Source organism: Rousettus aegyptiacus, unplaced genomic scaffold, assembly GCF_014176215.1.
Source record: "Rousettus aegyptiacus isolate mRouAeg1 unplaced genomic scaffold, mRouAeg1.p scaffold_m13_p_16, whole genome shotgun sequence".
Lineage (NCBI taxonomy): Eukaryota > Metazoa > Chordata > Mammalia > Chiroptera > Pteropodidae > Rousettus > Rousettus aegyptiacus.
Window position 1 is genome coordinate 24,200,776 of NW_023416291.1, and position 20,504 is coordinate 24,221,279.

General features: G+C 37.3%; 1 protein-coding gene across 4 annotated transcripts in view; it reads right to left on the reverse strand.

Annotated features, from left to right (window-relative positions):
• SAP30 (Sin3A associated protein 30) overlaps positions 1–20,504 on the reverse strand; it is a 90,263-nt gene that overhangs the window by 43,750 nt on the left and 26,009 nt on the right. Inside the window, exons 5-6 of one of the 4 annotated variants that reach the window (XR_004954891.1) lie at positions 17,153–17,257; positions 7,237–7,622 (exon numbers count right to left, since the gene is read on the reverse strand). Coding sequence is in view for 1 of the 4 variants with exons in the window: in XM_016148220.2 (XP_016003706.1) it covers positions 17,252–17,257 (6 nt within the window). In the remaining 3 variants the exon portion in view is untranslated. Of the gene's footprint in view, positions 1–7,236; positions 7,623–7,839; positions 17,258–20,504 lie in introns of those variants that run through there. The other 3 variants (XR_004954890.1, XR_004954889.1, XM_016148220.2) reach the window with 3 other exon arrangements.

Genomic DNA, 20,504 nt, shown 5'->3' on the forward strand with positions numbered 1-20,504 from the left:
ATTTGTGGTCTTCTCATATGCACTGAGAAGAAACCAAGAGTGTTTCTGCTCTCTTAGGTACTGAGACCACCCCCTTGTATACAAATGCTAGTCCTAAAAGGGCCAGACCTACTTACCTGCTGGACTTGCTGCTGTGGAGAATATTGAAATGATTCAATATAATGATTAGTCCTTTCTCAAAAAATGTTTTTGTACACATAATTTTAATGGTGGTAGTTTAAAATCCTGTGGATAATGGGAGAAGCTATGCATTGTGGGGACAGGGTTTATATAGGAAATCTCTGTACTTTTCACTCAATTCTGTGAACCTAAAACTACTCTAAAAAGATGATATCTATTTTTTAAAATCCTGGGGGATTCTGGGAAGATGGTGGAGTAGGAAGCACTAAGAATCCCTCTCCCCCAATAGACAACAATTGCACTAGCAGAATATGTCTGATGTAACTATTTTGGAACTCTGAACAGTTTATTGAAGGCTTGCAACTTCCAGGGGTAGACTTGGACAGTTAACTTTGGTCTATTTTGGCTTTCAGCACAGTAGCAGTTAGCCATTCCTCACCCCCAGCCATGAGGCAGGCAGCTGTGCATATGTCCTGGAGCAGCTTGCATACAGCTTGCAGGAGCCAGGGTGGGCAAAAAGGACCCTGTCCTCCAAATATCACAGATCTATGCTCTGATCACTGAATGCTGCTTCTGATCACAGAGGTGAAGACAATGAGGTAGGCAGCCATTGTTGTTGCACCTCCCCCCATTAATGCAAGTCCTGCCCCATCTGGCTGAAGTAACATCCAACAGATTTAAAGGGCCAGTGCCTCCCTCCCCCCTCCCCTCCCCCCCCCGCCCTTTTACTCCATTCATTTTTCTTTGTTCCTTTTGGGTAGTCAAACATTAAAGACTAGAACATTAAAAAACAATTTCATATATGGAAAATGTTACAAAGCGACTTGGTAGGTCCAAGGAAAGACTCAGAAAAGATCTAAGGGGACCTTAAGTTTTACACCTGAGGCTGACCCTTGGCACAGAGACAGCAATAAAATAAGAAACAAAACAAAAACAAAAAATAAAAACAAATAAACCAAACACAAAAACAAAAACAACAAACCATGGGAAAGGAGGAGAATCTGATTTACAGTTACCACATTATTAGATTCAAATGTTCAGTTTTCAACAAGAAAAATCACAAGGCATATAAAAAAATAGAAAAGTTTGATCCATTCAAAGAAAAATAATAGATCAACAGCAACTGTCCCAGAAAAAGATCTGATGGCAGAAATATTAGACAAAGACTTTAAAACAGCTGTCTTAGAGATAGATGTTCAAAGAACTAAAGGAAGATGTGGAGTAAAATCAAGAAAGCAATGTATGAATAAGACGGAATTAACAGCAAGGAGATAGAAAATTTAAAAAGAAACCAAAAAGAAATTCTGGAGCTGAAAAATACAATAACTGAAAAAAAAATCTCTAGAGGGATTCAAAGGCAGATTTGAATAGGCAAAAGAAAAAAAAAATCGGCAAACTTGAAGAAAGGCCAATGGAAATTATTGAGTCTCAAAAACAGAAAGAAAACAGATTGAGGTGAACAAAGCCTTAGGGACCTGTGGGATATCATTAAATAGACCAACATATACATTGTGGGCGTCTCAGGGGAGAAGAGAAAGAGGTAGAGAGAATATCTGAAGAAAAAATGGCTGAAAACCTCCCAAACTTGATGAAAGATATGAATATAAACATCCAAGAATTTCAACAAAGTACAAGTAAGATAAACTCACAGAGACCCACAGCAAGGCACATAATCAAACCTTAAAAAGCTAACAACAGAGATCATTTTAAAAACAGCGAGAGAAGCAATAATCATACACAAGGATATTCAATAAGATTTTCAGCAGAGTTCTCATCAGAAACTTTGGAGGACAGAAAGCAGTGGCCTGATATAGTCAAAGTGTTAAAAGAAAAATTTTGTCAACCAAGAATCTTATCTCCCCGTCAAAGCTGTCTCTTTAACAGTAAGAAATAAATGAATGCATTCCAACATAAACCAGGGTGAGGGAATTTGTTACCACTGGACCTGCCATGCAAGAAATGCTCAAGGGAGTCCTGTAAGGTGAAATGAAAGGACACCTGTACTATAACTGTAACTGAAAGCTTTATGAATTAATAAAGATCTCAATTAAATATTACTCAATTAAAGATCACTACAAAGCTACAGTAATCATGTAAATAGATGGAAAATTATAAAAACTAACATTATTTTAACAATGGTTTGTAACTGCACTTTTTGTTTTCTATATGATTCGAGAGACATTTAAACAAGTAGTCTAAAAGCTAGTATTATTATAACTTTGGTTTGTAACTGTAAATCTTGCTTTCTACATTGTTTGAGACTAATGCATTTAAAAGAATTAGTAGTTTATGTTTTGGAGCACACAATATACAAAGATGTAATTTTATGACATCGACAGCTGAAAGGAGTCGAGATGAAGATGTAAAGGGTAAGAGTTTTTGTATGTTATTAAAGTTAGCTTGATATAAATTCAAATTATAGTGTATAACTAAGTAATTTAATGTAATTCCCATGGTAACCATAAAGGAAATAGAGTAAACACAAAGGGAAATGGTAAAGAAATTTAAACATTTCACTAAAAAAAAATCAATTATAATACAAGAGAAGATAATAATCCAGGAAATGAGGGATAAAAAAGCTATAAGGCATTTAGAAAACAGACAGCAAAATGACGGAAGCAAACCTCTCCACATCAGTAATTACTTTATATGTAAATGGATTAAACTCTCCAATCAAAAGACAGATTGGCAGAAAGAATGAAACACATGATTCAACTATACGCTGTCCACAAGAAATTTAGTTTAAATCCGAAGACACAAATAGACTGAAAGAGAATGGATGGAGAAAGATATTTCATGCAATAGCAGCCAAAAGATAGCATGGGTGTATGTATCTACTAACATCAGATAAAATAGACTTTAAATTGAAAAAGTTCACAAGAGTCAAAGAAGGACATCATATATTAACAAGCTGAAAAGGAAGTTACAAAAACAATTCCATTTATAATATAGCATGAAAAGAAATAAAATACTTAGGAAAATGAAAGACTTTCACAATGAAAACTATAAAACATTGCTGAAAAAAATTTAAAAAATAAATAAATAAATGAAACACATCCTTGATCCTGGATTGGAAGACTCTATATTATCAAAGTTTTAATACTACCCAAGTGATTTACAGATTAAATGCAATCCCTATCAAAATCTCAATGATAATATTTGCAGAAAAAAAAAATTCTAAAATTATACAGAATCTCAAGGGACCATGAATAGACAAAACAATCTTGGGGAATAAAAGAACAAAACTGAAGGACTCACACTTCCTGACTTCAAAGATTATTACAAAGCTACAGTGATCAAAACAGTGTGGTACTAGCATAAAAACAGACAGCAACTGACTATTGCTGCTCATTGATAGGGTGACATGCAGAAATAGTGAACAAAAAGGAAAAAGGAAAAATCTGCCAAGTCCCCTCACGGGTACCCCAATAGGGAATCAGCTGACCAAAGCAAAACGTGGTTTCCAGAGTCGTGGCACCTGCATCACAAAGCAGCGCAGAGAAGGGAGCATTTGGGGCTGGGCGATAGTATATTAACTAAGCAGAGCATCAGGCTATCCTTTGGGTCAAGAGAGAAGTAGCCAATAAGTTTGTGAAAAGATGCTCAACACCACTAATCATTACAGAAACGCAAATTCAAACTACAATAAGATACCACCTCACATCCATTAAGATGGCTACTATAAAAAAAAAAAGTGTTGGCAAAGATGTAGAGAAATTAGTACCCTTGTGTATTGTTGGTGGGAATATAAAATGGTACAGCCGCTATAGAAACAGAATGAAGGTTGCTCAAGAAATTAAAAATAAAATTACCATGTGATCCAGCAATACTACTTCTGGGTATATACCCGAAAGAATTGAAAGCAGGGTATCAAAAAAAAGCACATTTATTTGTACACTCATGTTCACAGCAGCATTATTCACAATAGATAAAACATGGAAGCAACACAAGTGTCCATAGACAAGTGAATGGATAAGCAAAATGTGGTATGCACATACATGGAACAGTGTTCAGTCTTAAAAATGAAGAAAATTCTGCAATCTACTACAACATGCATGAACTTTGAGGACATTATGCCAAAATAAGGTAGTCACAAAAAGACAAATAATTCTACTTATATGAGGTACTTAGAATAGTCAAATTCAGAGAGACAGAAAGGGGGACAGCGGTTGCCAGGGACCGTGGGGGAGGGAAGAATGAGCAATTATTGTTATATATGTTATGCGATTTTTACCACAATCTTAAAAATTGGGAAAAAAAATGCAGAGCAGAAAAACAGAAAAAAAAAAAAAAAAAAGGAAGGAAGAAATGATGGAAGGAAAAATCCAGTGGCATTTTCTAGCTTCTCGTATGTTAATGTGGTGATGTTGTTACATGGTACAATGGAAGGAGCGGCTCTGGGGTCAGATAGGCCTAGGTTTAAATCCGAAAATCCAGCCCTGCAGTATTATCACCTCATCACTCATATATAAACCTGACCAGAAGAAGGCATGTTTGTTTTAGGCTGCTAAAATATTCTATTGCTTTGAGCAAGTTACTTAATGTCTCAGTCCCATACATAATATAGAAGAAATAATATAAATCTCATAGATTTGCCATGAGAAATAAAGGTAGTATGGCTATAGGGTAAGTAATCAGTAAATGTCAATTCTCTTTTTCTTTAAAAAAGAAAAAAAGGCTATTAGTATGCCCTCATGTGAAAGTGTCAGACAAACTCAACATCAGCACAGAGACAGATATAATAGTCTTTGTTATCTATGGCCACTTTTTTTTGTAAGAAATGCTGACTGAGCTCTCATGAAGCCAGATACTCAAAAATTTAATCTATTAAGCTGGCCTATAGCTTGAGACAGGATGTCTCAACAAAGGGGAAGAAGGAATTGCACAATGCATCTCTGTTCTCATTACTCAATCTCTACCCAACTGAAACCTTGCTTCAGAAGAGATTAGCCGCAACCTCTGAGAGCAATAAACATCCTGAATTGCAAACCCCATTTTGCCACCTCACAGAACCATTATAAATCTCAGTTGCAGTAAATATATTTCTTATTTTATTTATGGAATGCCTATTTAGAGAGAAATTTTACAATAGTCATTACCAGTCTTTCAGCCAACTCTTCAAATTGGGGGAAGAAGAAATTAACATGCAATATTAATTTTTCTATTTTGCATTAAAGGGAAGGATAGTTTGCTCTTTTCAAGGGACACGAGGCAATTTCTGGGATATAAGGCTAGCAGATAATTTCCACAGTTGGGTCATTTTTACTTCCATCTCATTCTAGAGATGGGTAAAAATGATCGGTCACCAAAAGATCAATGGACAAATGCCCTACAGCAAACAACAAGTGTGCAGTATGCTCCAAGAGGTGTCAACAATTTACTACTTAGGAAAGAGATAACTAAGCAAGAGCACGAGATGGTACTTCACCTTCATAACAGTGAGGGATGAGAACATCAGGGCAAGTCATAGAAGCATATATTCTCTGATGGTGGTGGCGGTGGCACGGGGCAATGGGCAACGCTCTGCACCATCCCACAGCTACAGTGAGCACAGCTGACAGAATGAACTATCATTCTAGTTCTACTCTTGTAGATGAGAACACTCTACCTTTCTTCATTTAACCTAAATCACTCTCTGTTTGAAGTTATTTGATCAAGGGGCACAAAGGGTTTGGGTAAGAACTGATTGGTAGTATAATTCTTCCTTTCCCACCCCTTGCTGAAGAACCTCAATACACCATCACATGGCCTCATCATGGCCCACCCTCTCAAGATGAACAGGACAGCAAGGACCACAAGAAGCTATAAGTTTACGTGGTGAAACTATATGGTCACAGTGTGATTACAGATAATGCAATGTGTTTCCTAAGGTTCGGGGGTATAACACATTATGATGCATTGCAGAGAAGATAATTTAGAACTATCCTAGGCTGATTTTAAAGAAACGAGTAGGGAGATGACTTTTTACAAGGGTTTATGCTAAATTTAAAGAGGGGCAGGGACGTTGGGGAAGCAGGTGCAGGGCTGCTTGGGTGGAGCCCCACAGGATGGCAGTACAAAGGCGTGGTCACAGTGTTCTGAGTTCTGGCACCCAGCTGCACAGGTCTGAATGGATTTTGTCTGTACTGCTGAGCAATTAGTTTGCAGGAGGAACCTATGCTAACCAAATCCTCAAAAGATTGACATATCAAACAAAACGCAAATGTATTTATTTGTAACAGTATTTTTTTGTAATAATAAATATTTTCAGCGATTTCCATACTTCATTTCCTCAATCCTAACCATTATCAAGATAGCTGGGAGACCAAACTCATCATCAGCTTGTTTGTTGAACAAAGATTCAGAATAAAAAGAGATGAATAAATTTAAGGAGTATTTCGTTGTGGGTAATGGAAAGCCTTCTGAGTGGAATATGCTTTCCAGGTGATCTGAACACTAGCTCTCTCTTCTCTGGAAAGTGTTAGATATCATCGGCAACAAATCCTCACTGCCTAGTCTCCCCTTTTTAAACAAATGCAGACAGATTATCTGTCTACCACGTCTCCAACCACACTAATCCCAGTTTTCTTCAGATGGAGCACAATACAATTCACACTGCTCTGTTTTCTATTCAGTTATTTTCCTGAACCTATAGCTGGCTCATCCTAACTATCCCAATCTTTTCAGTCCCTCATTACCAGCTCTCAGAAAGGGTTACTGATAATTGGTCTCTTCAGTTATGTATTGGTTCTTGGTACTTCCTCTGATGAAATGATTTTCAACTTCTGGAGGCGCTTTAATATGTATATGACAAGTTCCACAGCCTGCCCGGAGGCACAAAGATGCCTCCCATAGGCTTGTTCAGCACCAATTATTCTGTTCATCTGTGGAATGTGTTTGTAACGTGTTTTATTTATTTTGCCTCCACATATTCCTGCCTTGCTAGAGGAAGAGGTGAATAAACCACCCTGCCTCTCCCTGCAAGAAAGTAATTTTTTCACCTTAGGTGGGCCATCTGTTTCTCCTAACACAGCTCTGCTTTGACTTGGATTGAATACATCTTGTCCCAGGCATTTTGCCAGCTGTAGGCTCCAGGAAATGGAGCAACTAGAAGTGGTTTCCTTGTGATGTCAGATCTTTTTTTTTTTTTTTTTAATGCAGCTTATGGAATTAACCTAAAGGAAATTGTACATCACTATTCACAGGAGTGGTTCACAGAGTGGCAAGAGCTCCCACGTCACAACCAAACTGCATATGAACTTCCTAAGAAATCCCATTGAGGCAAGTTGGTAGATCCAACAGTGGGCCTGACAAATGAAGAGATAAATTGTGTACTTGCTTTTGACTCAAAACAGACCCCTGAGCTGAGGGTTCTCAACTCTTGATGCAGATTCAATTCACCTGTGGAGTTTTCAGTCTTCACGCCTTGGTCCCACTCGGCTAGCTGCTTCTGATGAGAAGCCACGCTGAGAACAACTCACCTAAACCTTTGGGGACCAGAGACCTCTTCTTAAGCTCCCAAGCTATTGGGGGAAAAAATTACCCAAGAGAAAAAGTGTCAAAAGGTACAGGCTGCATAGTAAAAGAAATGATCAACAAAATGAAAAGATAACCTACAGAATAGAAAAAATATTTGCAAATCATGTATCTGATAAAGGGTTAATATCTCAAATATATAAACAACTCATACAACTCAGTAGCACAAAAGCAAATAATACAATTAAAAAATGGACAAAGTTCTATTTTTATTTCTTTAAAAATAGAACTACCATATGATCAAGCAATTCCACTTCTGGGTACATAACTGAAGGAAAACACCATGTTGAAGCGATATCTGCATTCCCATTCATAGCGGCATAATTTACAATATAGCCAAGACATGGAAACAACCTAAGTGCCCATCAATGGGTGAAGGGATTAAGAAGTTGAGGTAAATTAATACAAGAGAATATTCAGCCACGAAAAGGAAGGAAATACTGCCATTTGTGACATGGATGAAACCTGAGGGTAGTATGCTGAATGAAATGAGTCAGACAAAGACAAACACTGCATGATCCCACTTATATGTGGAATCTCAAAGATTAAAAAAAAAAAAAACTCGTAGGAAAAAAGATCAGACTGGTGGTTACTGGAGGTGGTGGGCTGTGGTGGGGAGTGGGGGAATTGGATAAAGGTGGTCAAACAGTACGAGCTTCCAGGCTCATGATTAACAAGCACTAGTGATGTGATGTATGACGTGATAACTGTGGTTAATGGGGCCCTGTGAGGACTTTACATGTTGCTTAAGAGAGTAGATTCTAAGAGCTATCACAAAGAAAAAAACATTTTTTCCCTTGTATCTAAATGAGATGATGGATGTTAACTAAACACATTGGGGTGGTCATTTCTTAATATATGTAGGTCAAAATATTATGCTGTATACCTTATACAGTGCTGTATGTCAATTGCGCCACAATAAAACTAAAAAAAAAGAAAAGTATGGGCTTAATCTGAAAAATGATGAGCTGTGAGATGCAACGGTAAATTGAGGGCGGTGTGATGCTTAGGTTGTTTTCTGATATTGTTATTCAGAGACTCGGGGTTGTGGCAAGGAGTAAGTTACAAAGAGAATAAGGCAGCCTTAGCTTGGCAACTATGGGACGCTCAGGCCAATGGAGGGAATTTTCTCCTGCTTTAGCTCAGAAATAGAGCATCGGCAAGGGCAACAATCCTCAAATGACTTTAAGAGATAAAGCAAAATCAGTAGCTGCTTCCAGGAATCAACAAATAAATATGGGAGCCATTTTATGGAGGTGAGAGATAGAAGAAGAAATGGCAAATATCATGAGACAGAAAAAAAGCATTCATGCCTTATTCTAACATATGTTGGAGAAGACTCTGAGTCTTTCTGAACTATTCAAAAGGGATCAGGCCATGACTGATAGTCAGGCAACACGTAGGTTAAAATATAGAAATACTGCCCTCATGGTCAGTAAATAGCTTAAGTTAGACCATATGCCACAAAATGACATCATCCAATGGCCATTGCGTAGGTGGTAATGGGACTTGGGACTGGTACTTCTTGACTTTGCGGTATAAGCCGAGCTGAAGGGAACACAGTTCCTGCCTGCTGCTCAGGAGGCGCCCAGGATTTGCAGGAGTGGTGGGACAGGCCCAGCTGGTGGCAGCATTGTAGGTGGGGGCAGAAGTAGAGACCCTCCAGGTACAGGCTATGTGAGAAGCGCTAGCATCCAGAACACGAGGGACAGGCCACCCAGTCATTCTGCCACTGCGTGCCTAGTCCAGATCTAATGACCACGGATTTAATGGGGAAGTCATGGAAGAATGTGGTGCAGTTTCCTCCATAAAACTGTAGCTTAGAGACAGGCCCACTTAGTTTCGTGAGAGCTCATCAAACATAAGACTACATCAGTCATTTCTACAAGTCAATAATGATTTAGAAATTACTTGAGTGATTTGATGATCATTTTACCTTTTATCACATGGTGGTTTCATGACATATAGTTTAGTTTAGAGGATAAGAAATATTTTAAATTTTTATTTATATACCAATTATTTATATATTGATTATATTTATTTTTAAAACTTACAATGACATACGGGTTGTTAAAGACCATCCTTAGATTAGGCAATGTGGAACTGGGGGGACAGCAATTCACCTAGTAGGATCTGAAATGGCTTCACTGTAGCCCTGCCCCCATCCCAAGTTGGTCTAACTTGGGTAATCATGGGTTTCATTTGATTTACAAATAAAACGTTATTTTCCATTTGTTGGTGAGGTTCAGTCCTGTCAAACCTCATCAAGATTTCCCTGTCATTAGTTTTCTCTGATTTCCTGAATCTTCAGAAGGATCTGCTCTGCAGTCACAAGATACAAACTAGGCAAACGAAAAGTCCAGGTTAGGTTTTTAGTTAACTCTGCCAGGGCGGTGAAGGCCTGAAGTTCATGCACTGAACAAATAGCTACTGAGCACCTAAACTGTGCTGGGCACCGTGCTGGGCACTAAGGATACATAACAGAATGAAACAGACAAAAACCCCTACTCATGGAGCCAACAAGTGATTGCAGGTAGTGTGGTCTTTATTCAAAGACAAAGTAACGATGGAACCAAGGAGAAAGCTCTGATCTGATTTCAGCGCCCTCTCCTGTGCACTCTGCCTCTCTTGGGTTAGGCACTGGAACACTGGGATTGACACCACAGAACTGTGGAGCGAGCCTACTCTGAGACAGTTAAGCAATCATGTGGGCGGAAACCAGGAAAAGCCTCCTGTTCCAAATTTACTGCTGCTTTGTCATGACTTAGTACCTAAAGTTCTGCCACTCGAGGAGGATTTTCCAACAAGTGTTCCTTGGAATCTAGTCACTCAGAATGCTTATTTAAAAAAAAAAAAAAAAGTGTTCAGTGGTCAAAATAATTTGGTGAACACTTTAGCTTTGGAAGATTCACAATGAACTGGTGTATTAAATAGAATCTGTATGACTTCCATTGGTTTTGGATTCAAAATTTGGGCATCTGTTTTTCAAATTACTTGCCTAAGCCTCCATTCCTCCATATTGCAGGTAACTCGGTATCTTTCTTTTATGGACTCCTCATTCCCCAAATTGCTCAGGAACCCTGGGAATTTACTTAGTCCATAGGGAGCAGTCTTGTTTCAGAGTTCCATGTGGAAAGAACTGATCGGTCCATCAAAAGTTCTGATTTTAATCACTTGTACATAGTGTCACTGTTGAAAACTGGTTCCAATAGGCTCCAATGAGTCCTTGTCCAGCACTGAGGACATAGACTCCCAAGATGACAGTTTATTGAATTTACATTCACACAATCAGCCACCGTTCCTCAAACACAACAGCTTTGCTCAGGTGACCAGGTATAATTGGGTTTCTAGCCACAGCTACACACTGTATGTAGAACATGCTGTCTTCCACATAACTCTAGGCCCTAGTGTTGAGCCTAAGTCACTGAGCCAAACTCCTTTTTCCTTGGGGGAACTTTAATGTTTTTTCTACCAGGCGACCTCCATCAGGGCTATCTCAGCCCTTCGAAAAACTATAATGAAGTTGAATCTCAAAAGGGGAAAAGGGGAAGAGATTGGGTCTTAATCCTTTTCCTCCTGGAGGATTCTTGGCCCTAGGTAAGTTCAATTTGGCATATGAGGGGGGATACTGGGAAGAAACATATTTGTAAATATTCTCCACAGAGACATGTATATGGACTCACCTTATGTTAGCATAATTAGGGGTATACAGGAAACTATCAAAGAAGATTCAGGGGGTCAGTGTCTTACTCTGTCAGGTCTCTTCTCCAGCTACCTAAACATATTAAGTTTGAAATCACCACAAATGTTTCTGGGAAGTTGGAATCCTTGAAAATCATTGGTTATGAATAATTTGGCCCAAATTGTTTATCTGATTTCTTCCGATTTGAGAGGTAGCTAAAAGCTGGAAGGATATAGAACATAACACTTAAAAAGTTTCATGGGAGCAAAGGATAGAAAGAGATTCTAGGATATTTTAGGCAATTAAGCATCTGAACGGCCCCTGTCACATGGAGACGGAAGGGCGATGAAAAAAAAAAATAGAGGAAGATTTTTATCTGTTATTTTGGGGAGGGAGGCAGGTAAAGGAAATATGTGTTCTTTGTTCTATGTTTATTCTTACAACTCTTCTGTGAGTTTGAAATTATTTTCAAATAAAAAGTTAAGAAAAGGAAGAAAGGAAGGAAGGAAGAGAGGAAGAAATAATCCTCATTATAATTTTTGTATATTAAAAGGGGCATTGCCTATTTGCAGAAGCTCCAATCTAATACATTATAAGGTATGTTCTCCTTCAGAGAGAATTAGACTCCAAGAATTCTCTCCTGAATTCCTTCCCCTGAACTAAAAAGCCCTAAAACCCTCTGGGGTTCTTGGCAAGCCAGTCTTCATCTCTCAGCAAATTGGGCTCCTTCCTAATGGAGAAATATCATGGCCTTTTAGGTCAGGGGAAAAATTCCAAGCATTTGCCAACATGGCTTTAAACTCATTAATTTTCTGACATTCAAAAGGCCATAATTTCTATGGAGAAGACTAGCATTATATTCTTCATTTTCTCAAATATTTTATATCAAGTGACAAGTAAGATACAAGAAAAAACATAGCATACACTGTTAAAGTTTTCTTGACACTAGGATATTTTATACTCAGCCTTAATAGGCCAATCAATACAAGTCACCTGGAAACTCTGGGAAAATGCAATGAGAATTCTGTAAGGTGGTAACAATGTGGGGGCAATATTTATTAACTCGTCTCCGAAGAAGGAACCTCTTTGGAATACTAGAATTAAAGGCAAAGACTAAGTTCCCATTTGATAGAAGATAGTGTTATAAAAAGGTCTTTATTTTTGTAAAATTGTTATCATGTTTTAGACTTTTAGTGAACATATTTGCCTCTTACTCTAATGTATACCCATATTCAAAACATAACAAATTATGTTTTAATAGGATTATACTGTACATAAAACATATCGCATGCTTGGAGATGAAATATCCAGGGAAAATATTTCCATTGTTTACTATTTCTTGGCATTTCATGTGTCCTATCTGATGTGTATTCGCATAAGGGGAGCTGGTTTTAGTTATCTAATACTGTGTTATATTTATTACTTCAACTTACAAATGCTTTTATTTGGATTTCCAAACATGTAATTTTTAACATGTTTTATTAGTGAGAGAGCAATAAGGGAACAATTCTGCAGCTAATTTAACACCTATAAATTTCCCTGTTTGTACTGTAAAAGAAGTGGCCTCAGCAGACCACAGGTCAGCTCATATTTCAAAGAATATCAAATGTAAATATTTCAAAATTGCCCTATATTTTAAGTTCTCTTAGTCCATAAAATATTTATGGGTTCATTGTTTATACTTTTATAACAAATGGTACCTGATTCTGAACAGATTTATTATATGAAAGTGTTTATTATTTTTTAAATAGCTATATTTGAGAGGCCATATAAAAGCTAGGTGATTTCAAATCAATAATTACAATTAACATGAACACTAAATGTTAAAAAAAAATAGTGATTAACTTATTTGAAAACTTATGTCCACACAAAACCCACACTCAGATACTTATAGCACTTTTAGTCATAATTGCAAAAACTGTAAGCAGCCAAGATGTCCTTCAGCACGTGAGACGAAAGAAAAAACTATGCTATATCTCTGTAATGGAATATTATTTAGTGATAAAAATAAATAAACTGTCATGGCACAAAAATACATGGATGATTCTTAAACACATATTGCTTAGTGAAAGAAGCCAGTCTATACAGACTACATACTATGTGGTTCCAATTATATGGCAATCTGGAAGAGGTAAAACTATAGAAATAGTAAAAAAAGATTGATGGTTACCAGGAGTTCCAGGCAGGGGGAGGGCTGAACAGGTTGAGCACAGGAGATATTTTAGGGCAGTGACACTTCTGTACCATTAAATAATAGTGGATATATATATGCATTTACCAAAACCCATAGACCTTCACAGCACAAAGACTGAAGCTTAACATATGCAAATTAAAAATATATATATATATTTATATATTTAAGAGGTCGGGTATCCCTGAATGGAATGCAGAAGATGACAAAATGATCTAACTGTATTACGAATTAATGAAACTACCTCACTGAAGGGCATGGTGGAGAGAAAGGTGCTGACTTAAGTAACGTTGAAAACAGAGTCTATAAAACTGAAGTGAAAAAATACTGCACATAAACACTGTACTCTAGTTGATAAAATTATTTATCAAAGGATATGGGTTAACAATTCTGAACTTGCCATTGAACAACTAATTAAATGGCAGATGGTAGGAGATAGCTTCTCACTGTTGGGGTGGTAGGTTACAGATAAGAAAGGGGGGAGGCTAGAACCTTTCACGTAGGGTTAGAGCTGGAGACATCAGTAAACTCGTGTTTAACTTGGTATAGACACGAATGGTTACATAGAGAACTATGCATAGATATGTGTACATATACAGATTAGTATAAACATATATATTTCCTTGGTCTGTCAGCTGAGAGGACCTAGAAGTTATGACACAACAGTTGCAATGAGCCCACCTAGTGCCTGGATCTTGGTTTCTAATCAACTCTCCAATAAAAGAAAATGCTCCTTGGAGAAATGATTGATTCTAGGACTGAGACAGGATATATATAAGATAAGCTTGGAGCATCCTGTAGTGCCAGAAAGTAAGAAACTGTTAGGAAAACAAAACAAAACAAAACAAAACAAAACAAAACAAAACAAAACACCTGATGAGAGTATATATCAAAAGGGCACAGGAGACAACTGAAAGAGCTTCTAACGGCCAAAGCTGGAACAACTTAAGCAACAGTGATACTGGATTATAATCGAAAGTATAAAGTAAATATCCATGAGTTCATACTGATGCACATAAATTAATGAGGGAAAATAGACAAATCTCATGTGCAGAAGAATTCCAAAAAAGTTATGTAGATACATACTCAAGGAGGTGGAGCATAACTCCCTGGTCCTTAAGAGTGAGCTGCGCAGGATGACTTCCTTCCAAAGAGTGCAGTGCAGAAAGGGGGAGAAAAAGCGTAACTTATACTGGAGGAGACTGCCAGACTGTACCTCAGTCAGGTGGTCAAGGTTCATATCAATAGCGATGAGTCAAGGTTATACTATGTACCCTTGATAAGATGGGATGAAAATAGCACTTTAACGCTCTTTTTCCCAAAAAACACATAACCCAAGCTTCATCATAAGATAAATAATAGACAAATCTCAACTGAGGAACATTCTACAAAACACTTAACCAGTTCTCCTCAAAACTTATCAAGGTCATCAAAAACAAAAAGAGTCTAAAATCTGTCACAGTCAAGAGAATCTAGAGCCATAACAAGTAAATGTCATAACATGGTGTCCTAGAGGGGGTCCTTGAATAAGAAAAGGCCACTTATTTCTTAGTAAAAGCTAAGAAAATGGACAAATTATGGACTTTAGTTAATAGTAATGTATTAATAATGGTTCATTAACTGTTAACAAAGGTACCACAGTGATGTAAGATGTTAAGTAATAGAGGAAGCCATGTGTAGGGTATATAGGAAGTTTCTGTACTGTTAGCAATTTTTTCTATAAATCTAAAACTATTCTAAAATTTCAAAGTTTATTTTAAAGAGATATTGAAAACCATACATTCATAAAAAATGGGAAATAGAAGGGACTACAAAAATCATTAATTAAACCCTTTATTTTACAAGGGAGAAAACTGAGGGTTAATAGGATTCAGTAGCGTGCACTTCAGAGGGGACCTTGAGAAGACAGTGGTGGCTAGCTGCTAACTTTGTCCTCAGTGACACTAAACATCAATCACGGTACATAGTAGACACTTGAAAATTACTGAATGGTGAATAATTCCCCCAAACCTACCTTCTATCCAAATATTTCAATCATTCACTTATTTATTTATTAACTCATTCATTTATTTAACAAATATTTACTGAGTGGCACTACAATTTTACTTCTAGAATTATAATCATTTAGAAACTCTGTCCAAACGAATGACATTGTAGGAAACTCTATCTCGCTGACTCAAATTTATGTGTCCAAGGAAGAAATGTTTCAAGCCAAGTATTAAGAGAAAATAGATTGGGGAGACACATTAAGAGTGATGGCTTCATGAGTCATAGAGAGTATGTACAGTTCATTTACACACAAATTATGGGCTATGACCTTTGTGAACAGTATTGCTATTTCGGATTCTCCAGTCTCTCATTCTACTTTTACTATTTATAGAGGCAATAGGCTAAGAGCATAGTTTTGTCTTATTTTCCAGTTTCAGTTCCACAATCTTGGCCAAGTTGCCTAATCTTTTTGAGTCTCAGTTCCCTGATATGAAAAATCACCTTATAAAAAAATGTTGCTTAGATTAAATAAGCCAACATTTATAAAGTGTTTAAAACACTTGCAGTGACATTATTATTACTAGTATCATTACGATTATTGTTATCATTACCAACCAACCAGATGCTTGTACCTGTGAAACAATTTTGGGAAGCTTAGGCCAATAACTCAGGTTCTATAAAAGAATACACATTGGCACACTTAATAGATCTTTTGATCTTTTTAGGTTTGATAAACCCCAAAATTATCACTGGGTTCTGGGCTATGATTCTATTTATTGTCAGTCTAATGCCTCTCTTTCTAAAGGGGTTTTTTTCAAATTCCTTTCCTTCTTGACTTCTTTTCCTACTAAAGTTTATTTTCACATTAACATTATCATTCATTCTAAATCTTCCATAGGCTCCTAAAACAAGACAGTTTTCCTTACCATGCTTCTCTCCTGATGTTCATTTTTATGACTTTATTTCTACCACATTTAAAGATCATGTTACTCAGGGTGTTCACAACCTCTCTGTATAAAAGCTGTGAAAAGGTCCATTACTCCCATTGGGCGCCTTCCTCTTTGTCCCCATGTGAGAGAGGTCTTGTGTCTGTTATTCTGACTAAATATTTCTGAGCAAGAAGACTCCCCCACAGTTGTCATTACAGCCAAGGCTGCCTGTTTGGAAACCCTAGCAGTTCCCAAGTACCTTATACCTTTGAAACTGCACTTCGAAATCAATGCCTCTAGCAAGCAGTACTCTCGTGGTAGTTGTAGCAGCATCAGCTCAACATCTTACACAACAGCTCCTTGTTAATTCTGCTCTCCCCTGAAGAGCCTCGCTTTAGACTCCTTGATAGAGTCTATTTTCATAAGTTTCATCTTAGTGGCAAGAAGCTAAGTTTGGGTAATAGAGGTTGAAAAAACCATTCTCAGCACAAATGTTTCAAGTTCAGAGGAAATCTCAAGGGAAACTTTAAACAGTTTTAATCAAAAAGAATACTCTTCTACCGAGTTCAAAAATAATTAAGTTAATAAAACAGGTTAATTGTTTCTTTTAAACTGAATTTTAAAAGGTAATTTTATCTGTAGCTCATTATTATTTCAACAAACATACTGTGAATTAGTGTTCAATTAGCGTAATTATCAGAAACTCCTTTTGTCAAGGATACTCACATAAAGCAGATCCTACCTCTCTCCTGGGAGGAATGCGTTAAGGCTGAAACCAGCTGCTGCTTCTCCCCACACTGCCACTCTCAATGACTCCAGAAGGATTTAAGCCTGAGGGAAATGAAAGTGGTCAGTTCCAGAACAGAGGAGTCACAGATTCTAAATCAGGTCATATGCATGAGCTCTCAGGTGGAAATCAGAGGAAGAGTGTCTGTGTTCCATTTTTTTACAAGCTTAAGATGTCCAACGTCTAAAATTATTTATACCTAAGACATCTCCTGAAACTTCATCTGATTGGAAGAATTTTGTTGTTATTATTGTTGGTTTGTTATTTTTAGGAAATACTAATCGGCTCATTTTTCAAATTTAATATGAATACTTTTAACATAATTGCTTAAGTTCTATATCAAATGTTTCTCCACTCATGAATTGGCTCTATCGCTAATTTGTGGCGATTTTCTATTTGTAACAAACCTGATCAGACATAAGAATGATAACATATACCTATATAAATAAAACACACACATACATGTGTGTATACACACACACACACACACAGAGAGAGAGAGAGAGAGAGAGAATCAGATGAAAATATTTTTTAGCAATCTGGACAGAATGTCTGAATGGCCTTACTTACCCCATATAAAAGCTTTATTTTGGGGGGCTCCAGAGGCTGTCTCAAAGAGACAGTTGGTCTCCAGAGCAACATAAAGCAGAGTTCAACAAAAAGTCTGAGTAACAAGCCATCAGGAGAGAAAACAAAACAAAACAAAATTCTCGAGTTTCCATATACAAGAAAACAAATAGTGGTTTCAGATTTGAGCCCCAAATTAACAGTCCCAAGGGCAGCCTCTCCAACTGCAGGCCTTGGTTTGCAATTCAGCTGCTTCTCGAATGAGCAACTCTGTGTAATGGCTATCAGGATGAAGAGCAGCAGGCATTTTTAAATTTAACAATGTTCAACAATTTTCCCTTAAAATGATGGGAAGCCCAGCTAGCAAAGTAAATGTCTGAAATACAACAAGGGGCTGGGAAGCCAAGATAAGATCCAAATATACTCTTAGGGGAACTCTTTTCTAAGCTATTAGGAATGTGATCCAGAGGCACTAGACAGTTACCATAGAGCTGTTGTGTACCACTTGAAGCACTCATGCAAGAAACACAGTGCCAGATATATAGTATGGATCTGAATATTGCTGAATATAAAAATGATCCACTATTTTGAACAGCTATGGATTAAATATAAGGAAACAAAATAAGCAGTGAAATGAAGGAAACAAAAAAAGAATTAGACATACAGGAAAATAATGGTAAGACAAGAGGGAAAGAGAGAATCCATCCACAGGAAAGCTGATTTGTTTTGGCACCATACTTCTGGCCTAAATCAATGTGGAGTAAGTAAGATGGATAGCTCTTAAGATAGAGTGAACGCTGAAGAATCTCCACTTTCCTCCTCATACTCACATATTTCTACACATTTAAATTATACAAATAAATTAATCCTATCTGTGGCATAATCTTTATTTAGTAAATATCACAGGAAACTGATTTATAAATAAGCAAAGGAAAGGTGGAATCGATTGCACGTATACCTCTCACCTCTTTTCTTGAATTCTGTATCACTTGCTCTAGCACAGCCAATGCTCCCTAAGATTCTGATCTTGGCTCTATTCTCTTCTCACTCTGTAATCCATTCTAAGAGTCACAATGATGAAGAGCCTAGACACTAGAACCATTTTCCAGAGTCTCATCACTCTCTGGCCATGTGTGTGTGTGTATGTGTGTTTGTGATCTTGGGAGGTTACCTATCACCTCTGAGGTTTGCTCACTTATGAAGTGGGACGAATATCTACTTCATGGGGTCATAAGGAGGAGTGAATGAGTTGAGACACGTGAAGTTCCTGGCACACAGTAAGTGCTCAGTAATTTTTAAGTAGTGTAGCCATGGCTTCCACTATTATTTAGTTGAATAATTTGATTAGTTACTTAGTTGATATGTAGTTGATGAGTTGATAAACTCTAATTCTCTAAACCATACTACTTTTCTGAGCTATAAGTTCATTTAACCAACTGCCTACTTAACATTCCTAATTGCATCTAGGGCTCCTTAAATTCAACATTCACGATCTAATTCACTTCTATCTCCCCACTCCTGCCTCAGCCAAAACTGCTCTTCTTTTTGTATTCTTCCTCCAAGATGAACAGCATCATCCTTGCAAGGGGCCAAGTCTTTGAAAATTAGTGAAGTCTACTACCCTTCTCTCAATTACCTCTACCCTGAATGTAGAAACCTAATTAGTCACCAAATCTTTTCAGTTTTGCTTCCTAACTCTCTCCTCTCCTGAATTACTGCAAGGGCCTCTCTTTGCCTGTCTCTAGTCCTTTTCCTCCCACACCATCCTTTTTCACACTGCAGTCAGGGGTTCAGCCTTTTAAATATTTTTCATCATCTTTCCATTCACCTTTAGGGTAAAATCCAAAATTTTCAGCATAGTATAATGAAGTACTTCATGAACTTATCTCTCTTTATCCCTCTAATTTTATCTTACACCATGCCTAGTTCCAGGTCACAAAACTACCTGTAATCCCCAAACTTGTTATCCTTTCTTTCACCTTCATACCTTTGTTAATACAACCTAGAATGATCTTCCCTTCATTCTCTATCTAGAAAATCCCTTTTCTATTATATTTCCAGTTCCAGCAACGCTACTCCGAATCGAACTTAAAAAACAACAACAACAACAACAAAAACAAAACAAAACAAAACAAAACAAAAAACCTAAGAACGGAAGGATTGTTAGGTATTATACTTCCAGTATAGTTTGCTCAACACAGAGTGAAATTCCTTTTGCACCTTTATTTCTGAGACACAGAATAAATTTCTTTTCTACTCATTTTATTTTTTGTTTTCCTTTGGCTAGTAATGACTCTTTGGGTGGGGAGCTGGATAGTCGGAATATACATTCAACCAAAATGTTATATACTAAGAGATAGAGATGGTGTGAAAAACTTGGTGAAAAAACATAAACAAACTGTGAAAGAAGAAGAGGTGCTCAGCTATTTTCCCAGGTCATATTAGCCATTTCTCCTCCTCTTCCTCGCCTCCCTCCTTCCTTCTCCCTAGCTCTGTCTCTCTGTTCCTACCTTTCTGTCTCAGTGTCTCTCTGTCTCACACACACACACATGCATTTCTCTTAAGGTAAAAAATCACTCTCTGTGTGTTCCTTTTAAATCCCTTGGGTTTTATATTTTGTTACTCCAAGTCTGCCTCCCCGACATTCTTGTATAGACTCATTATTTTTCTCTGTAAAGAAGCTGTTTAGTTAGTCCTCGCTTGGTTTGTAAGTACCCAAGGCAG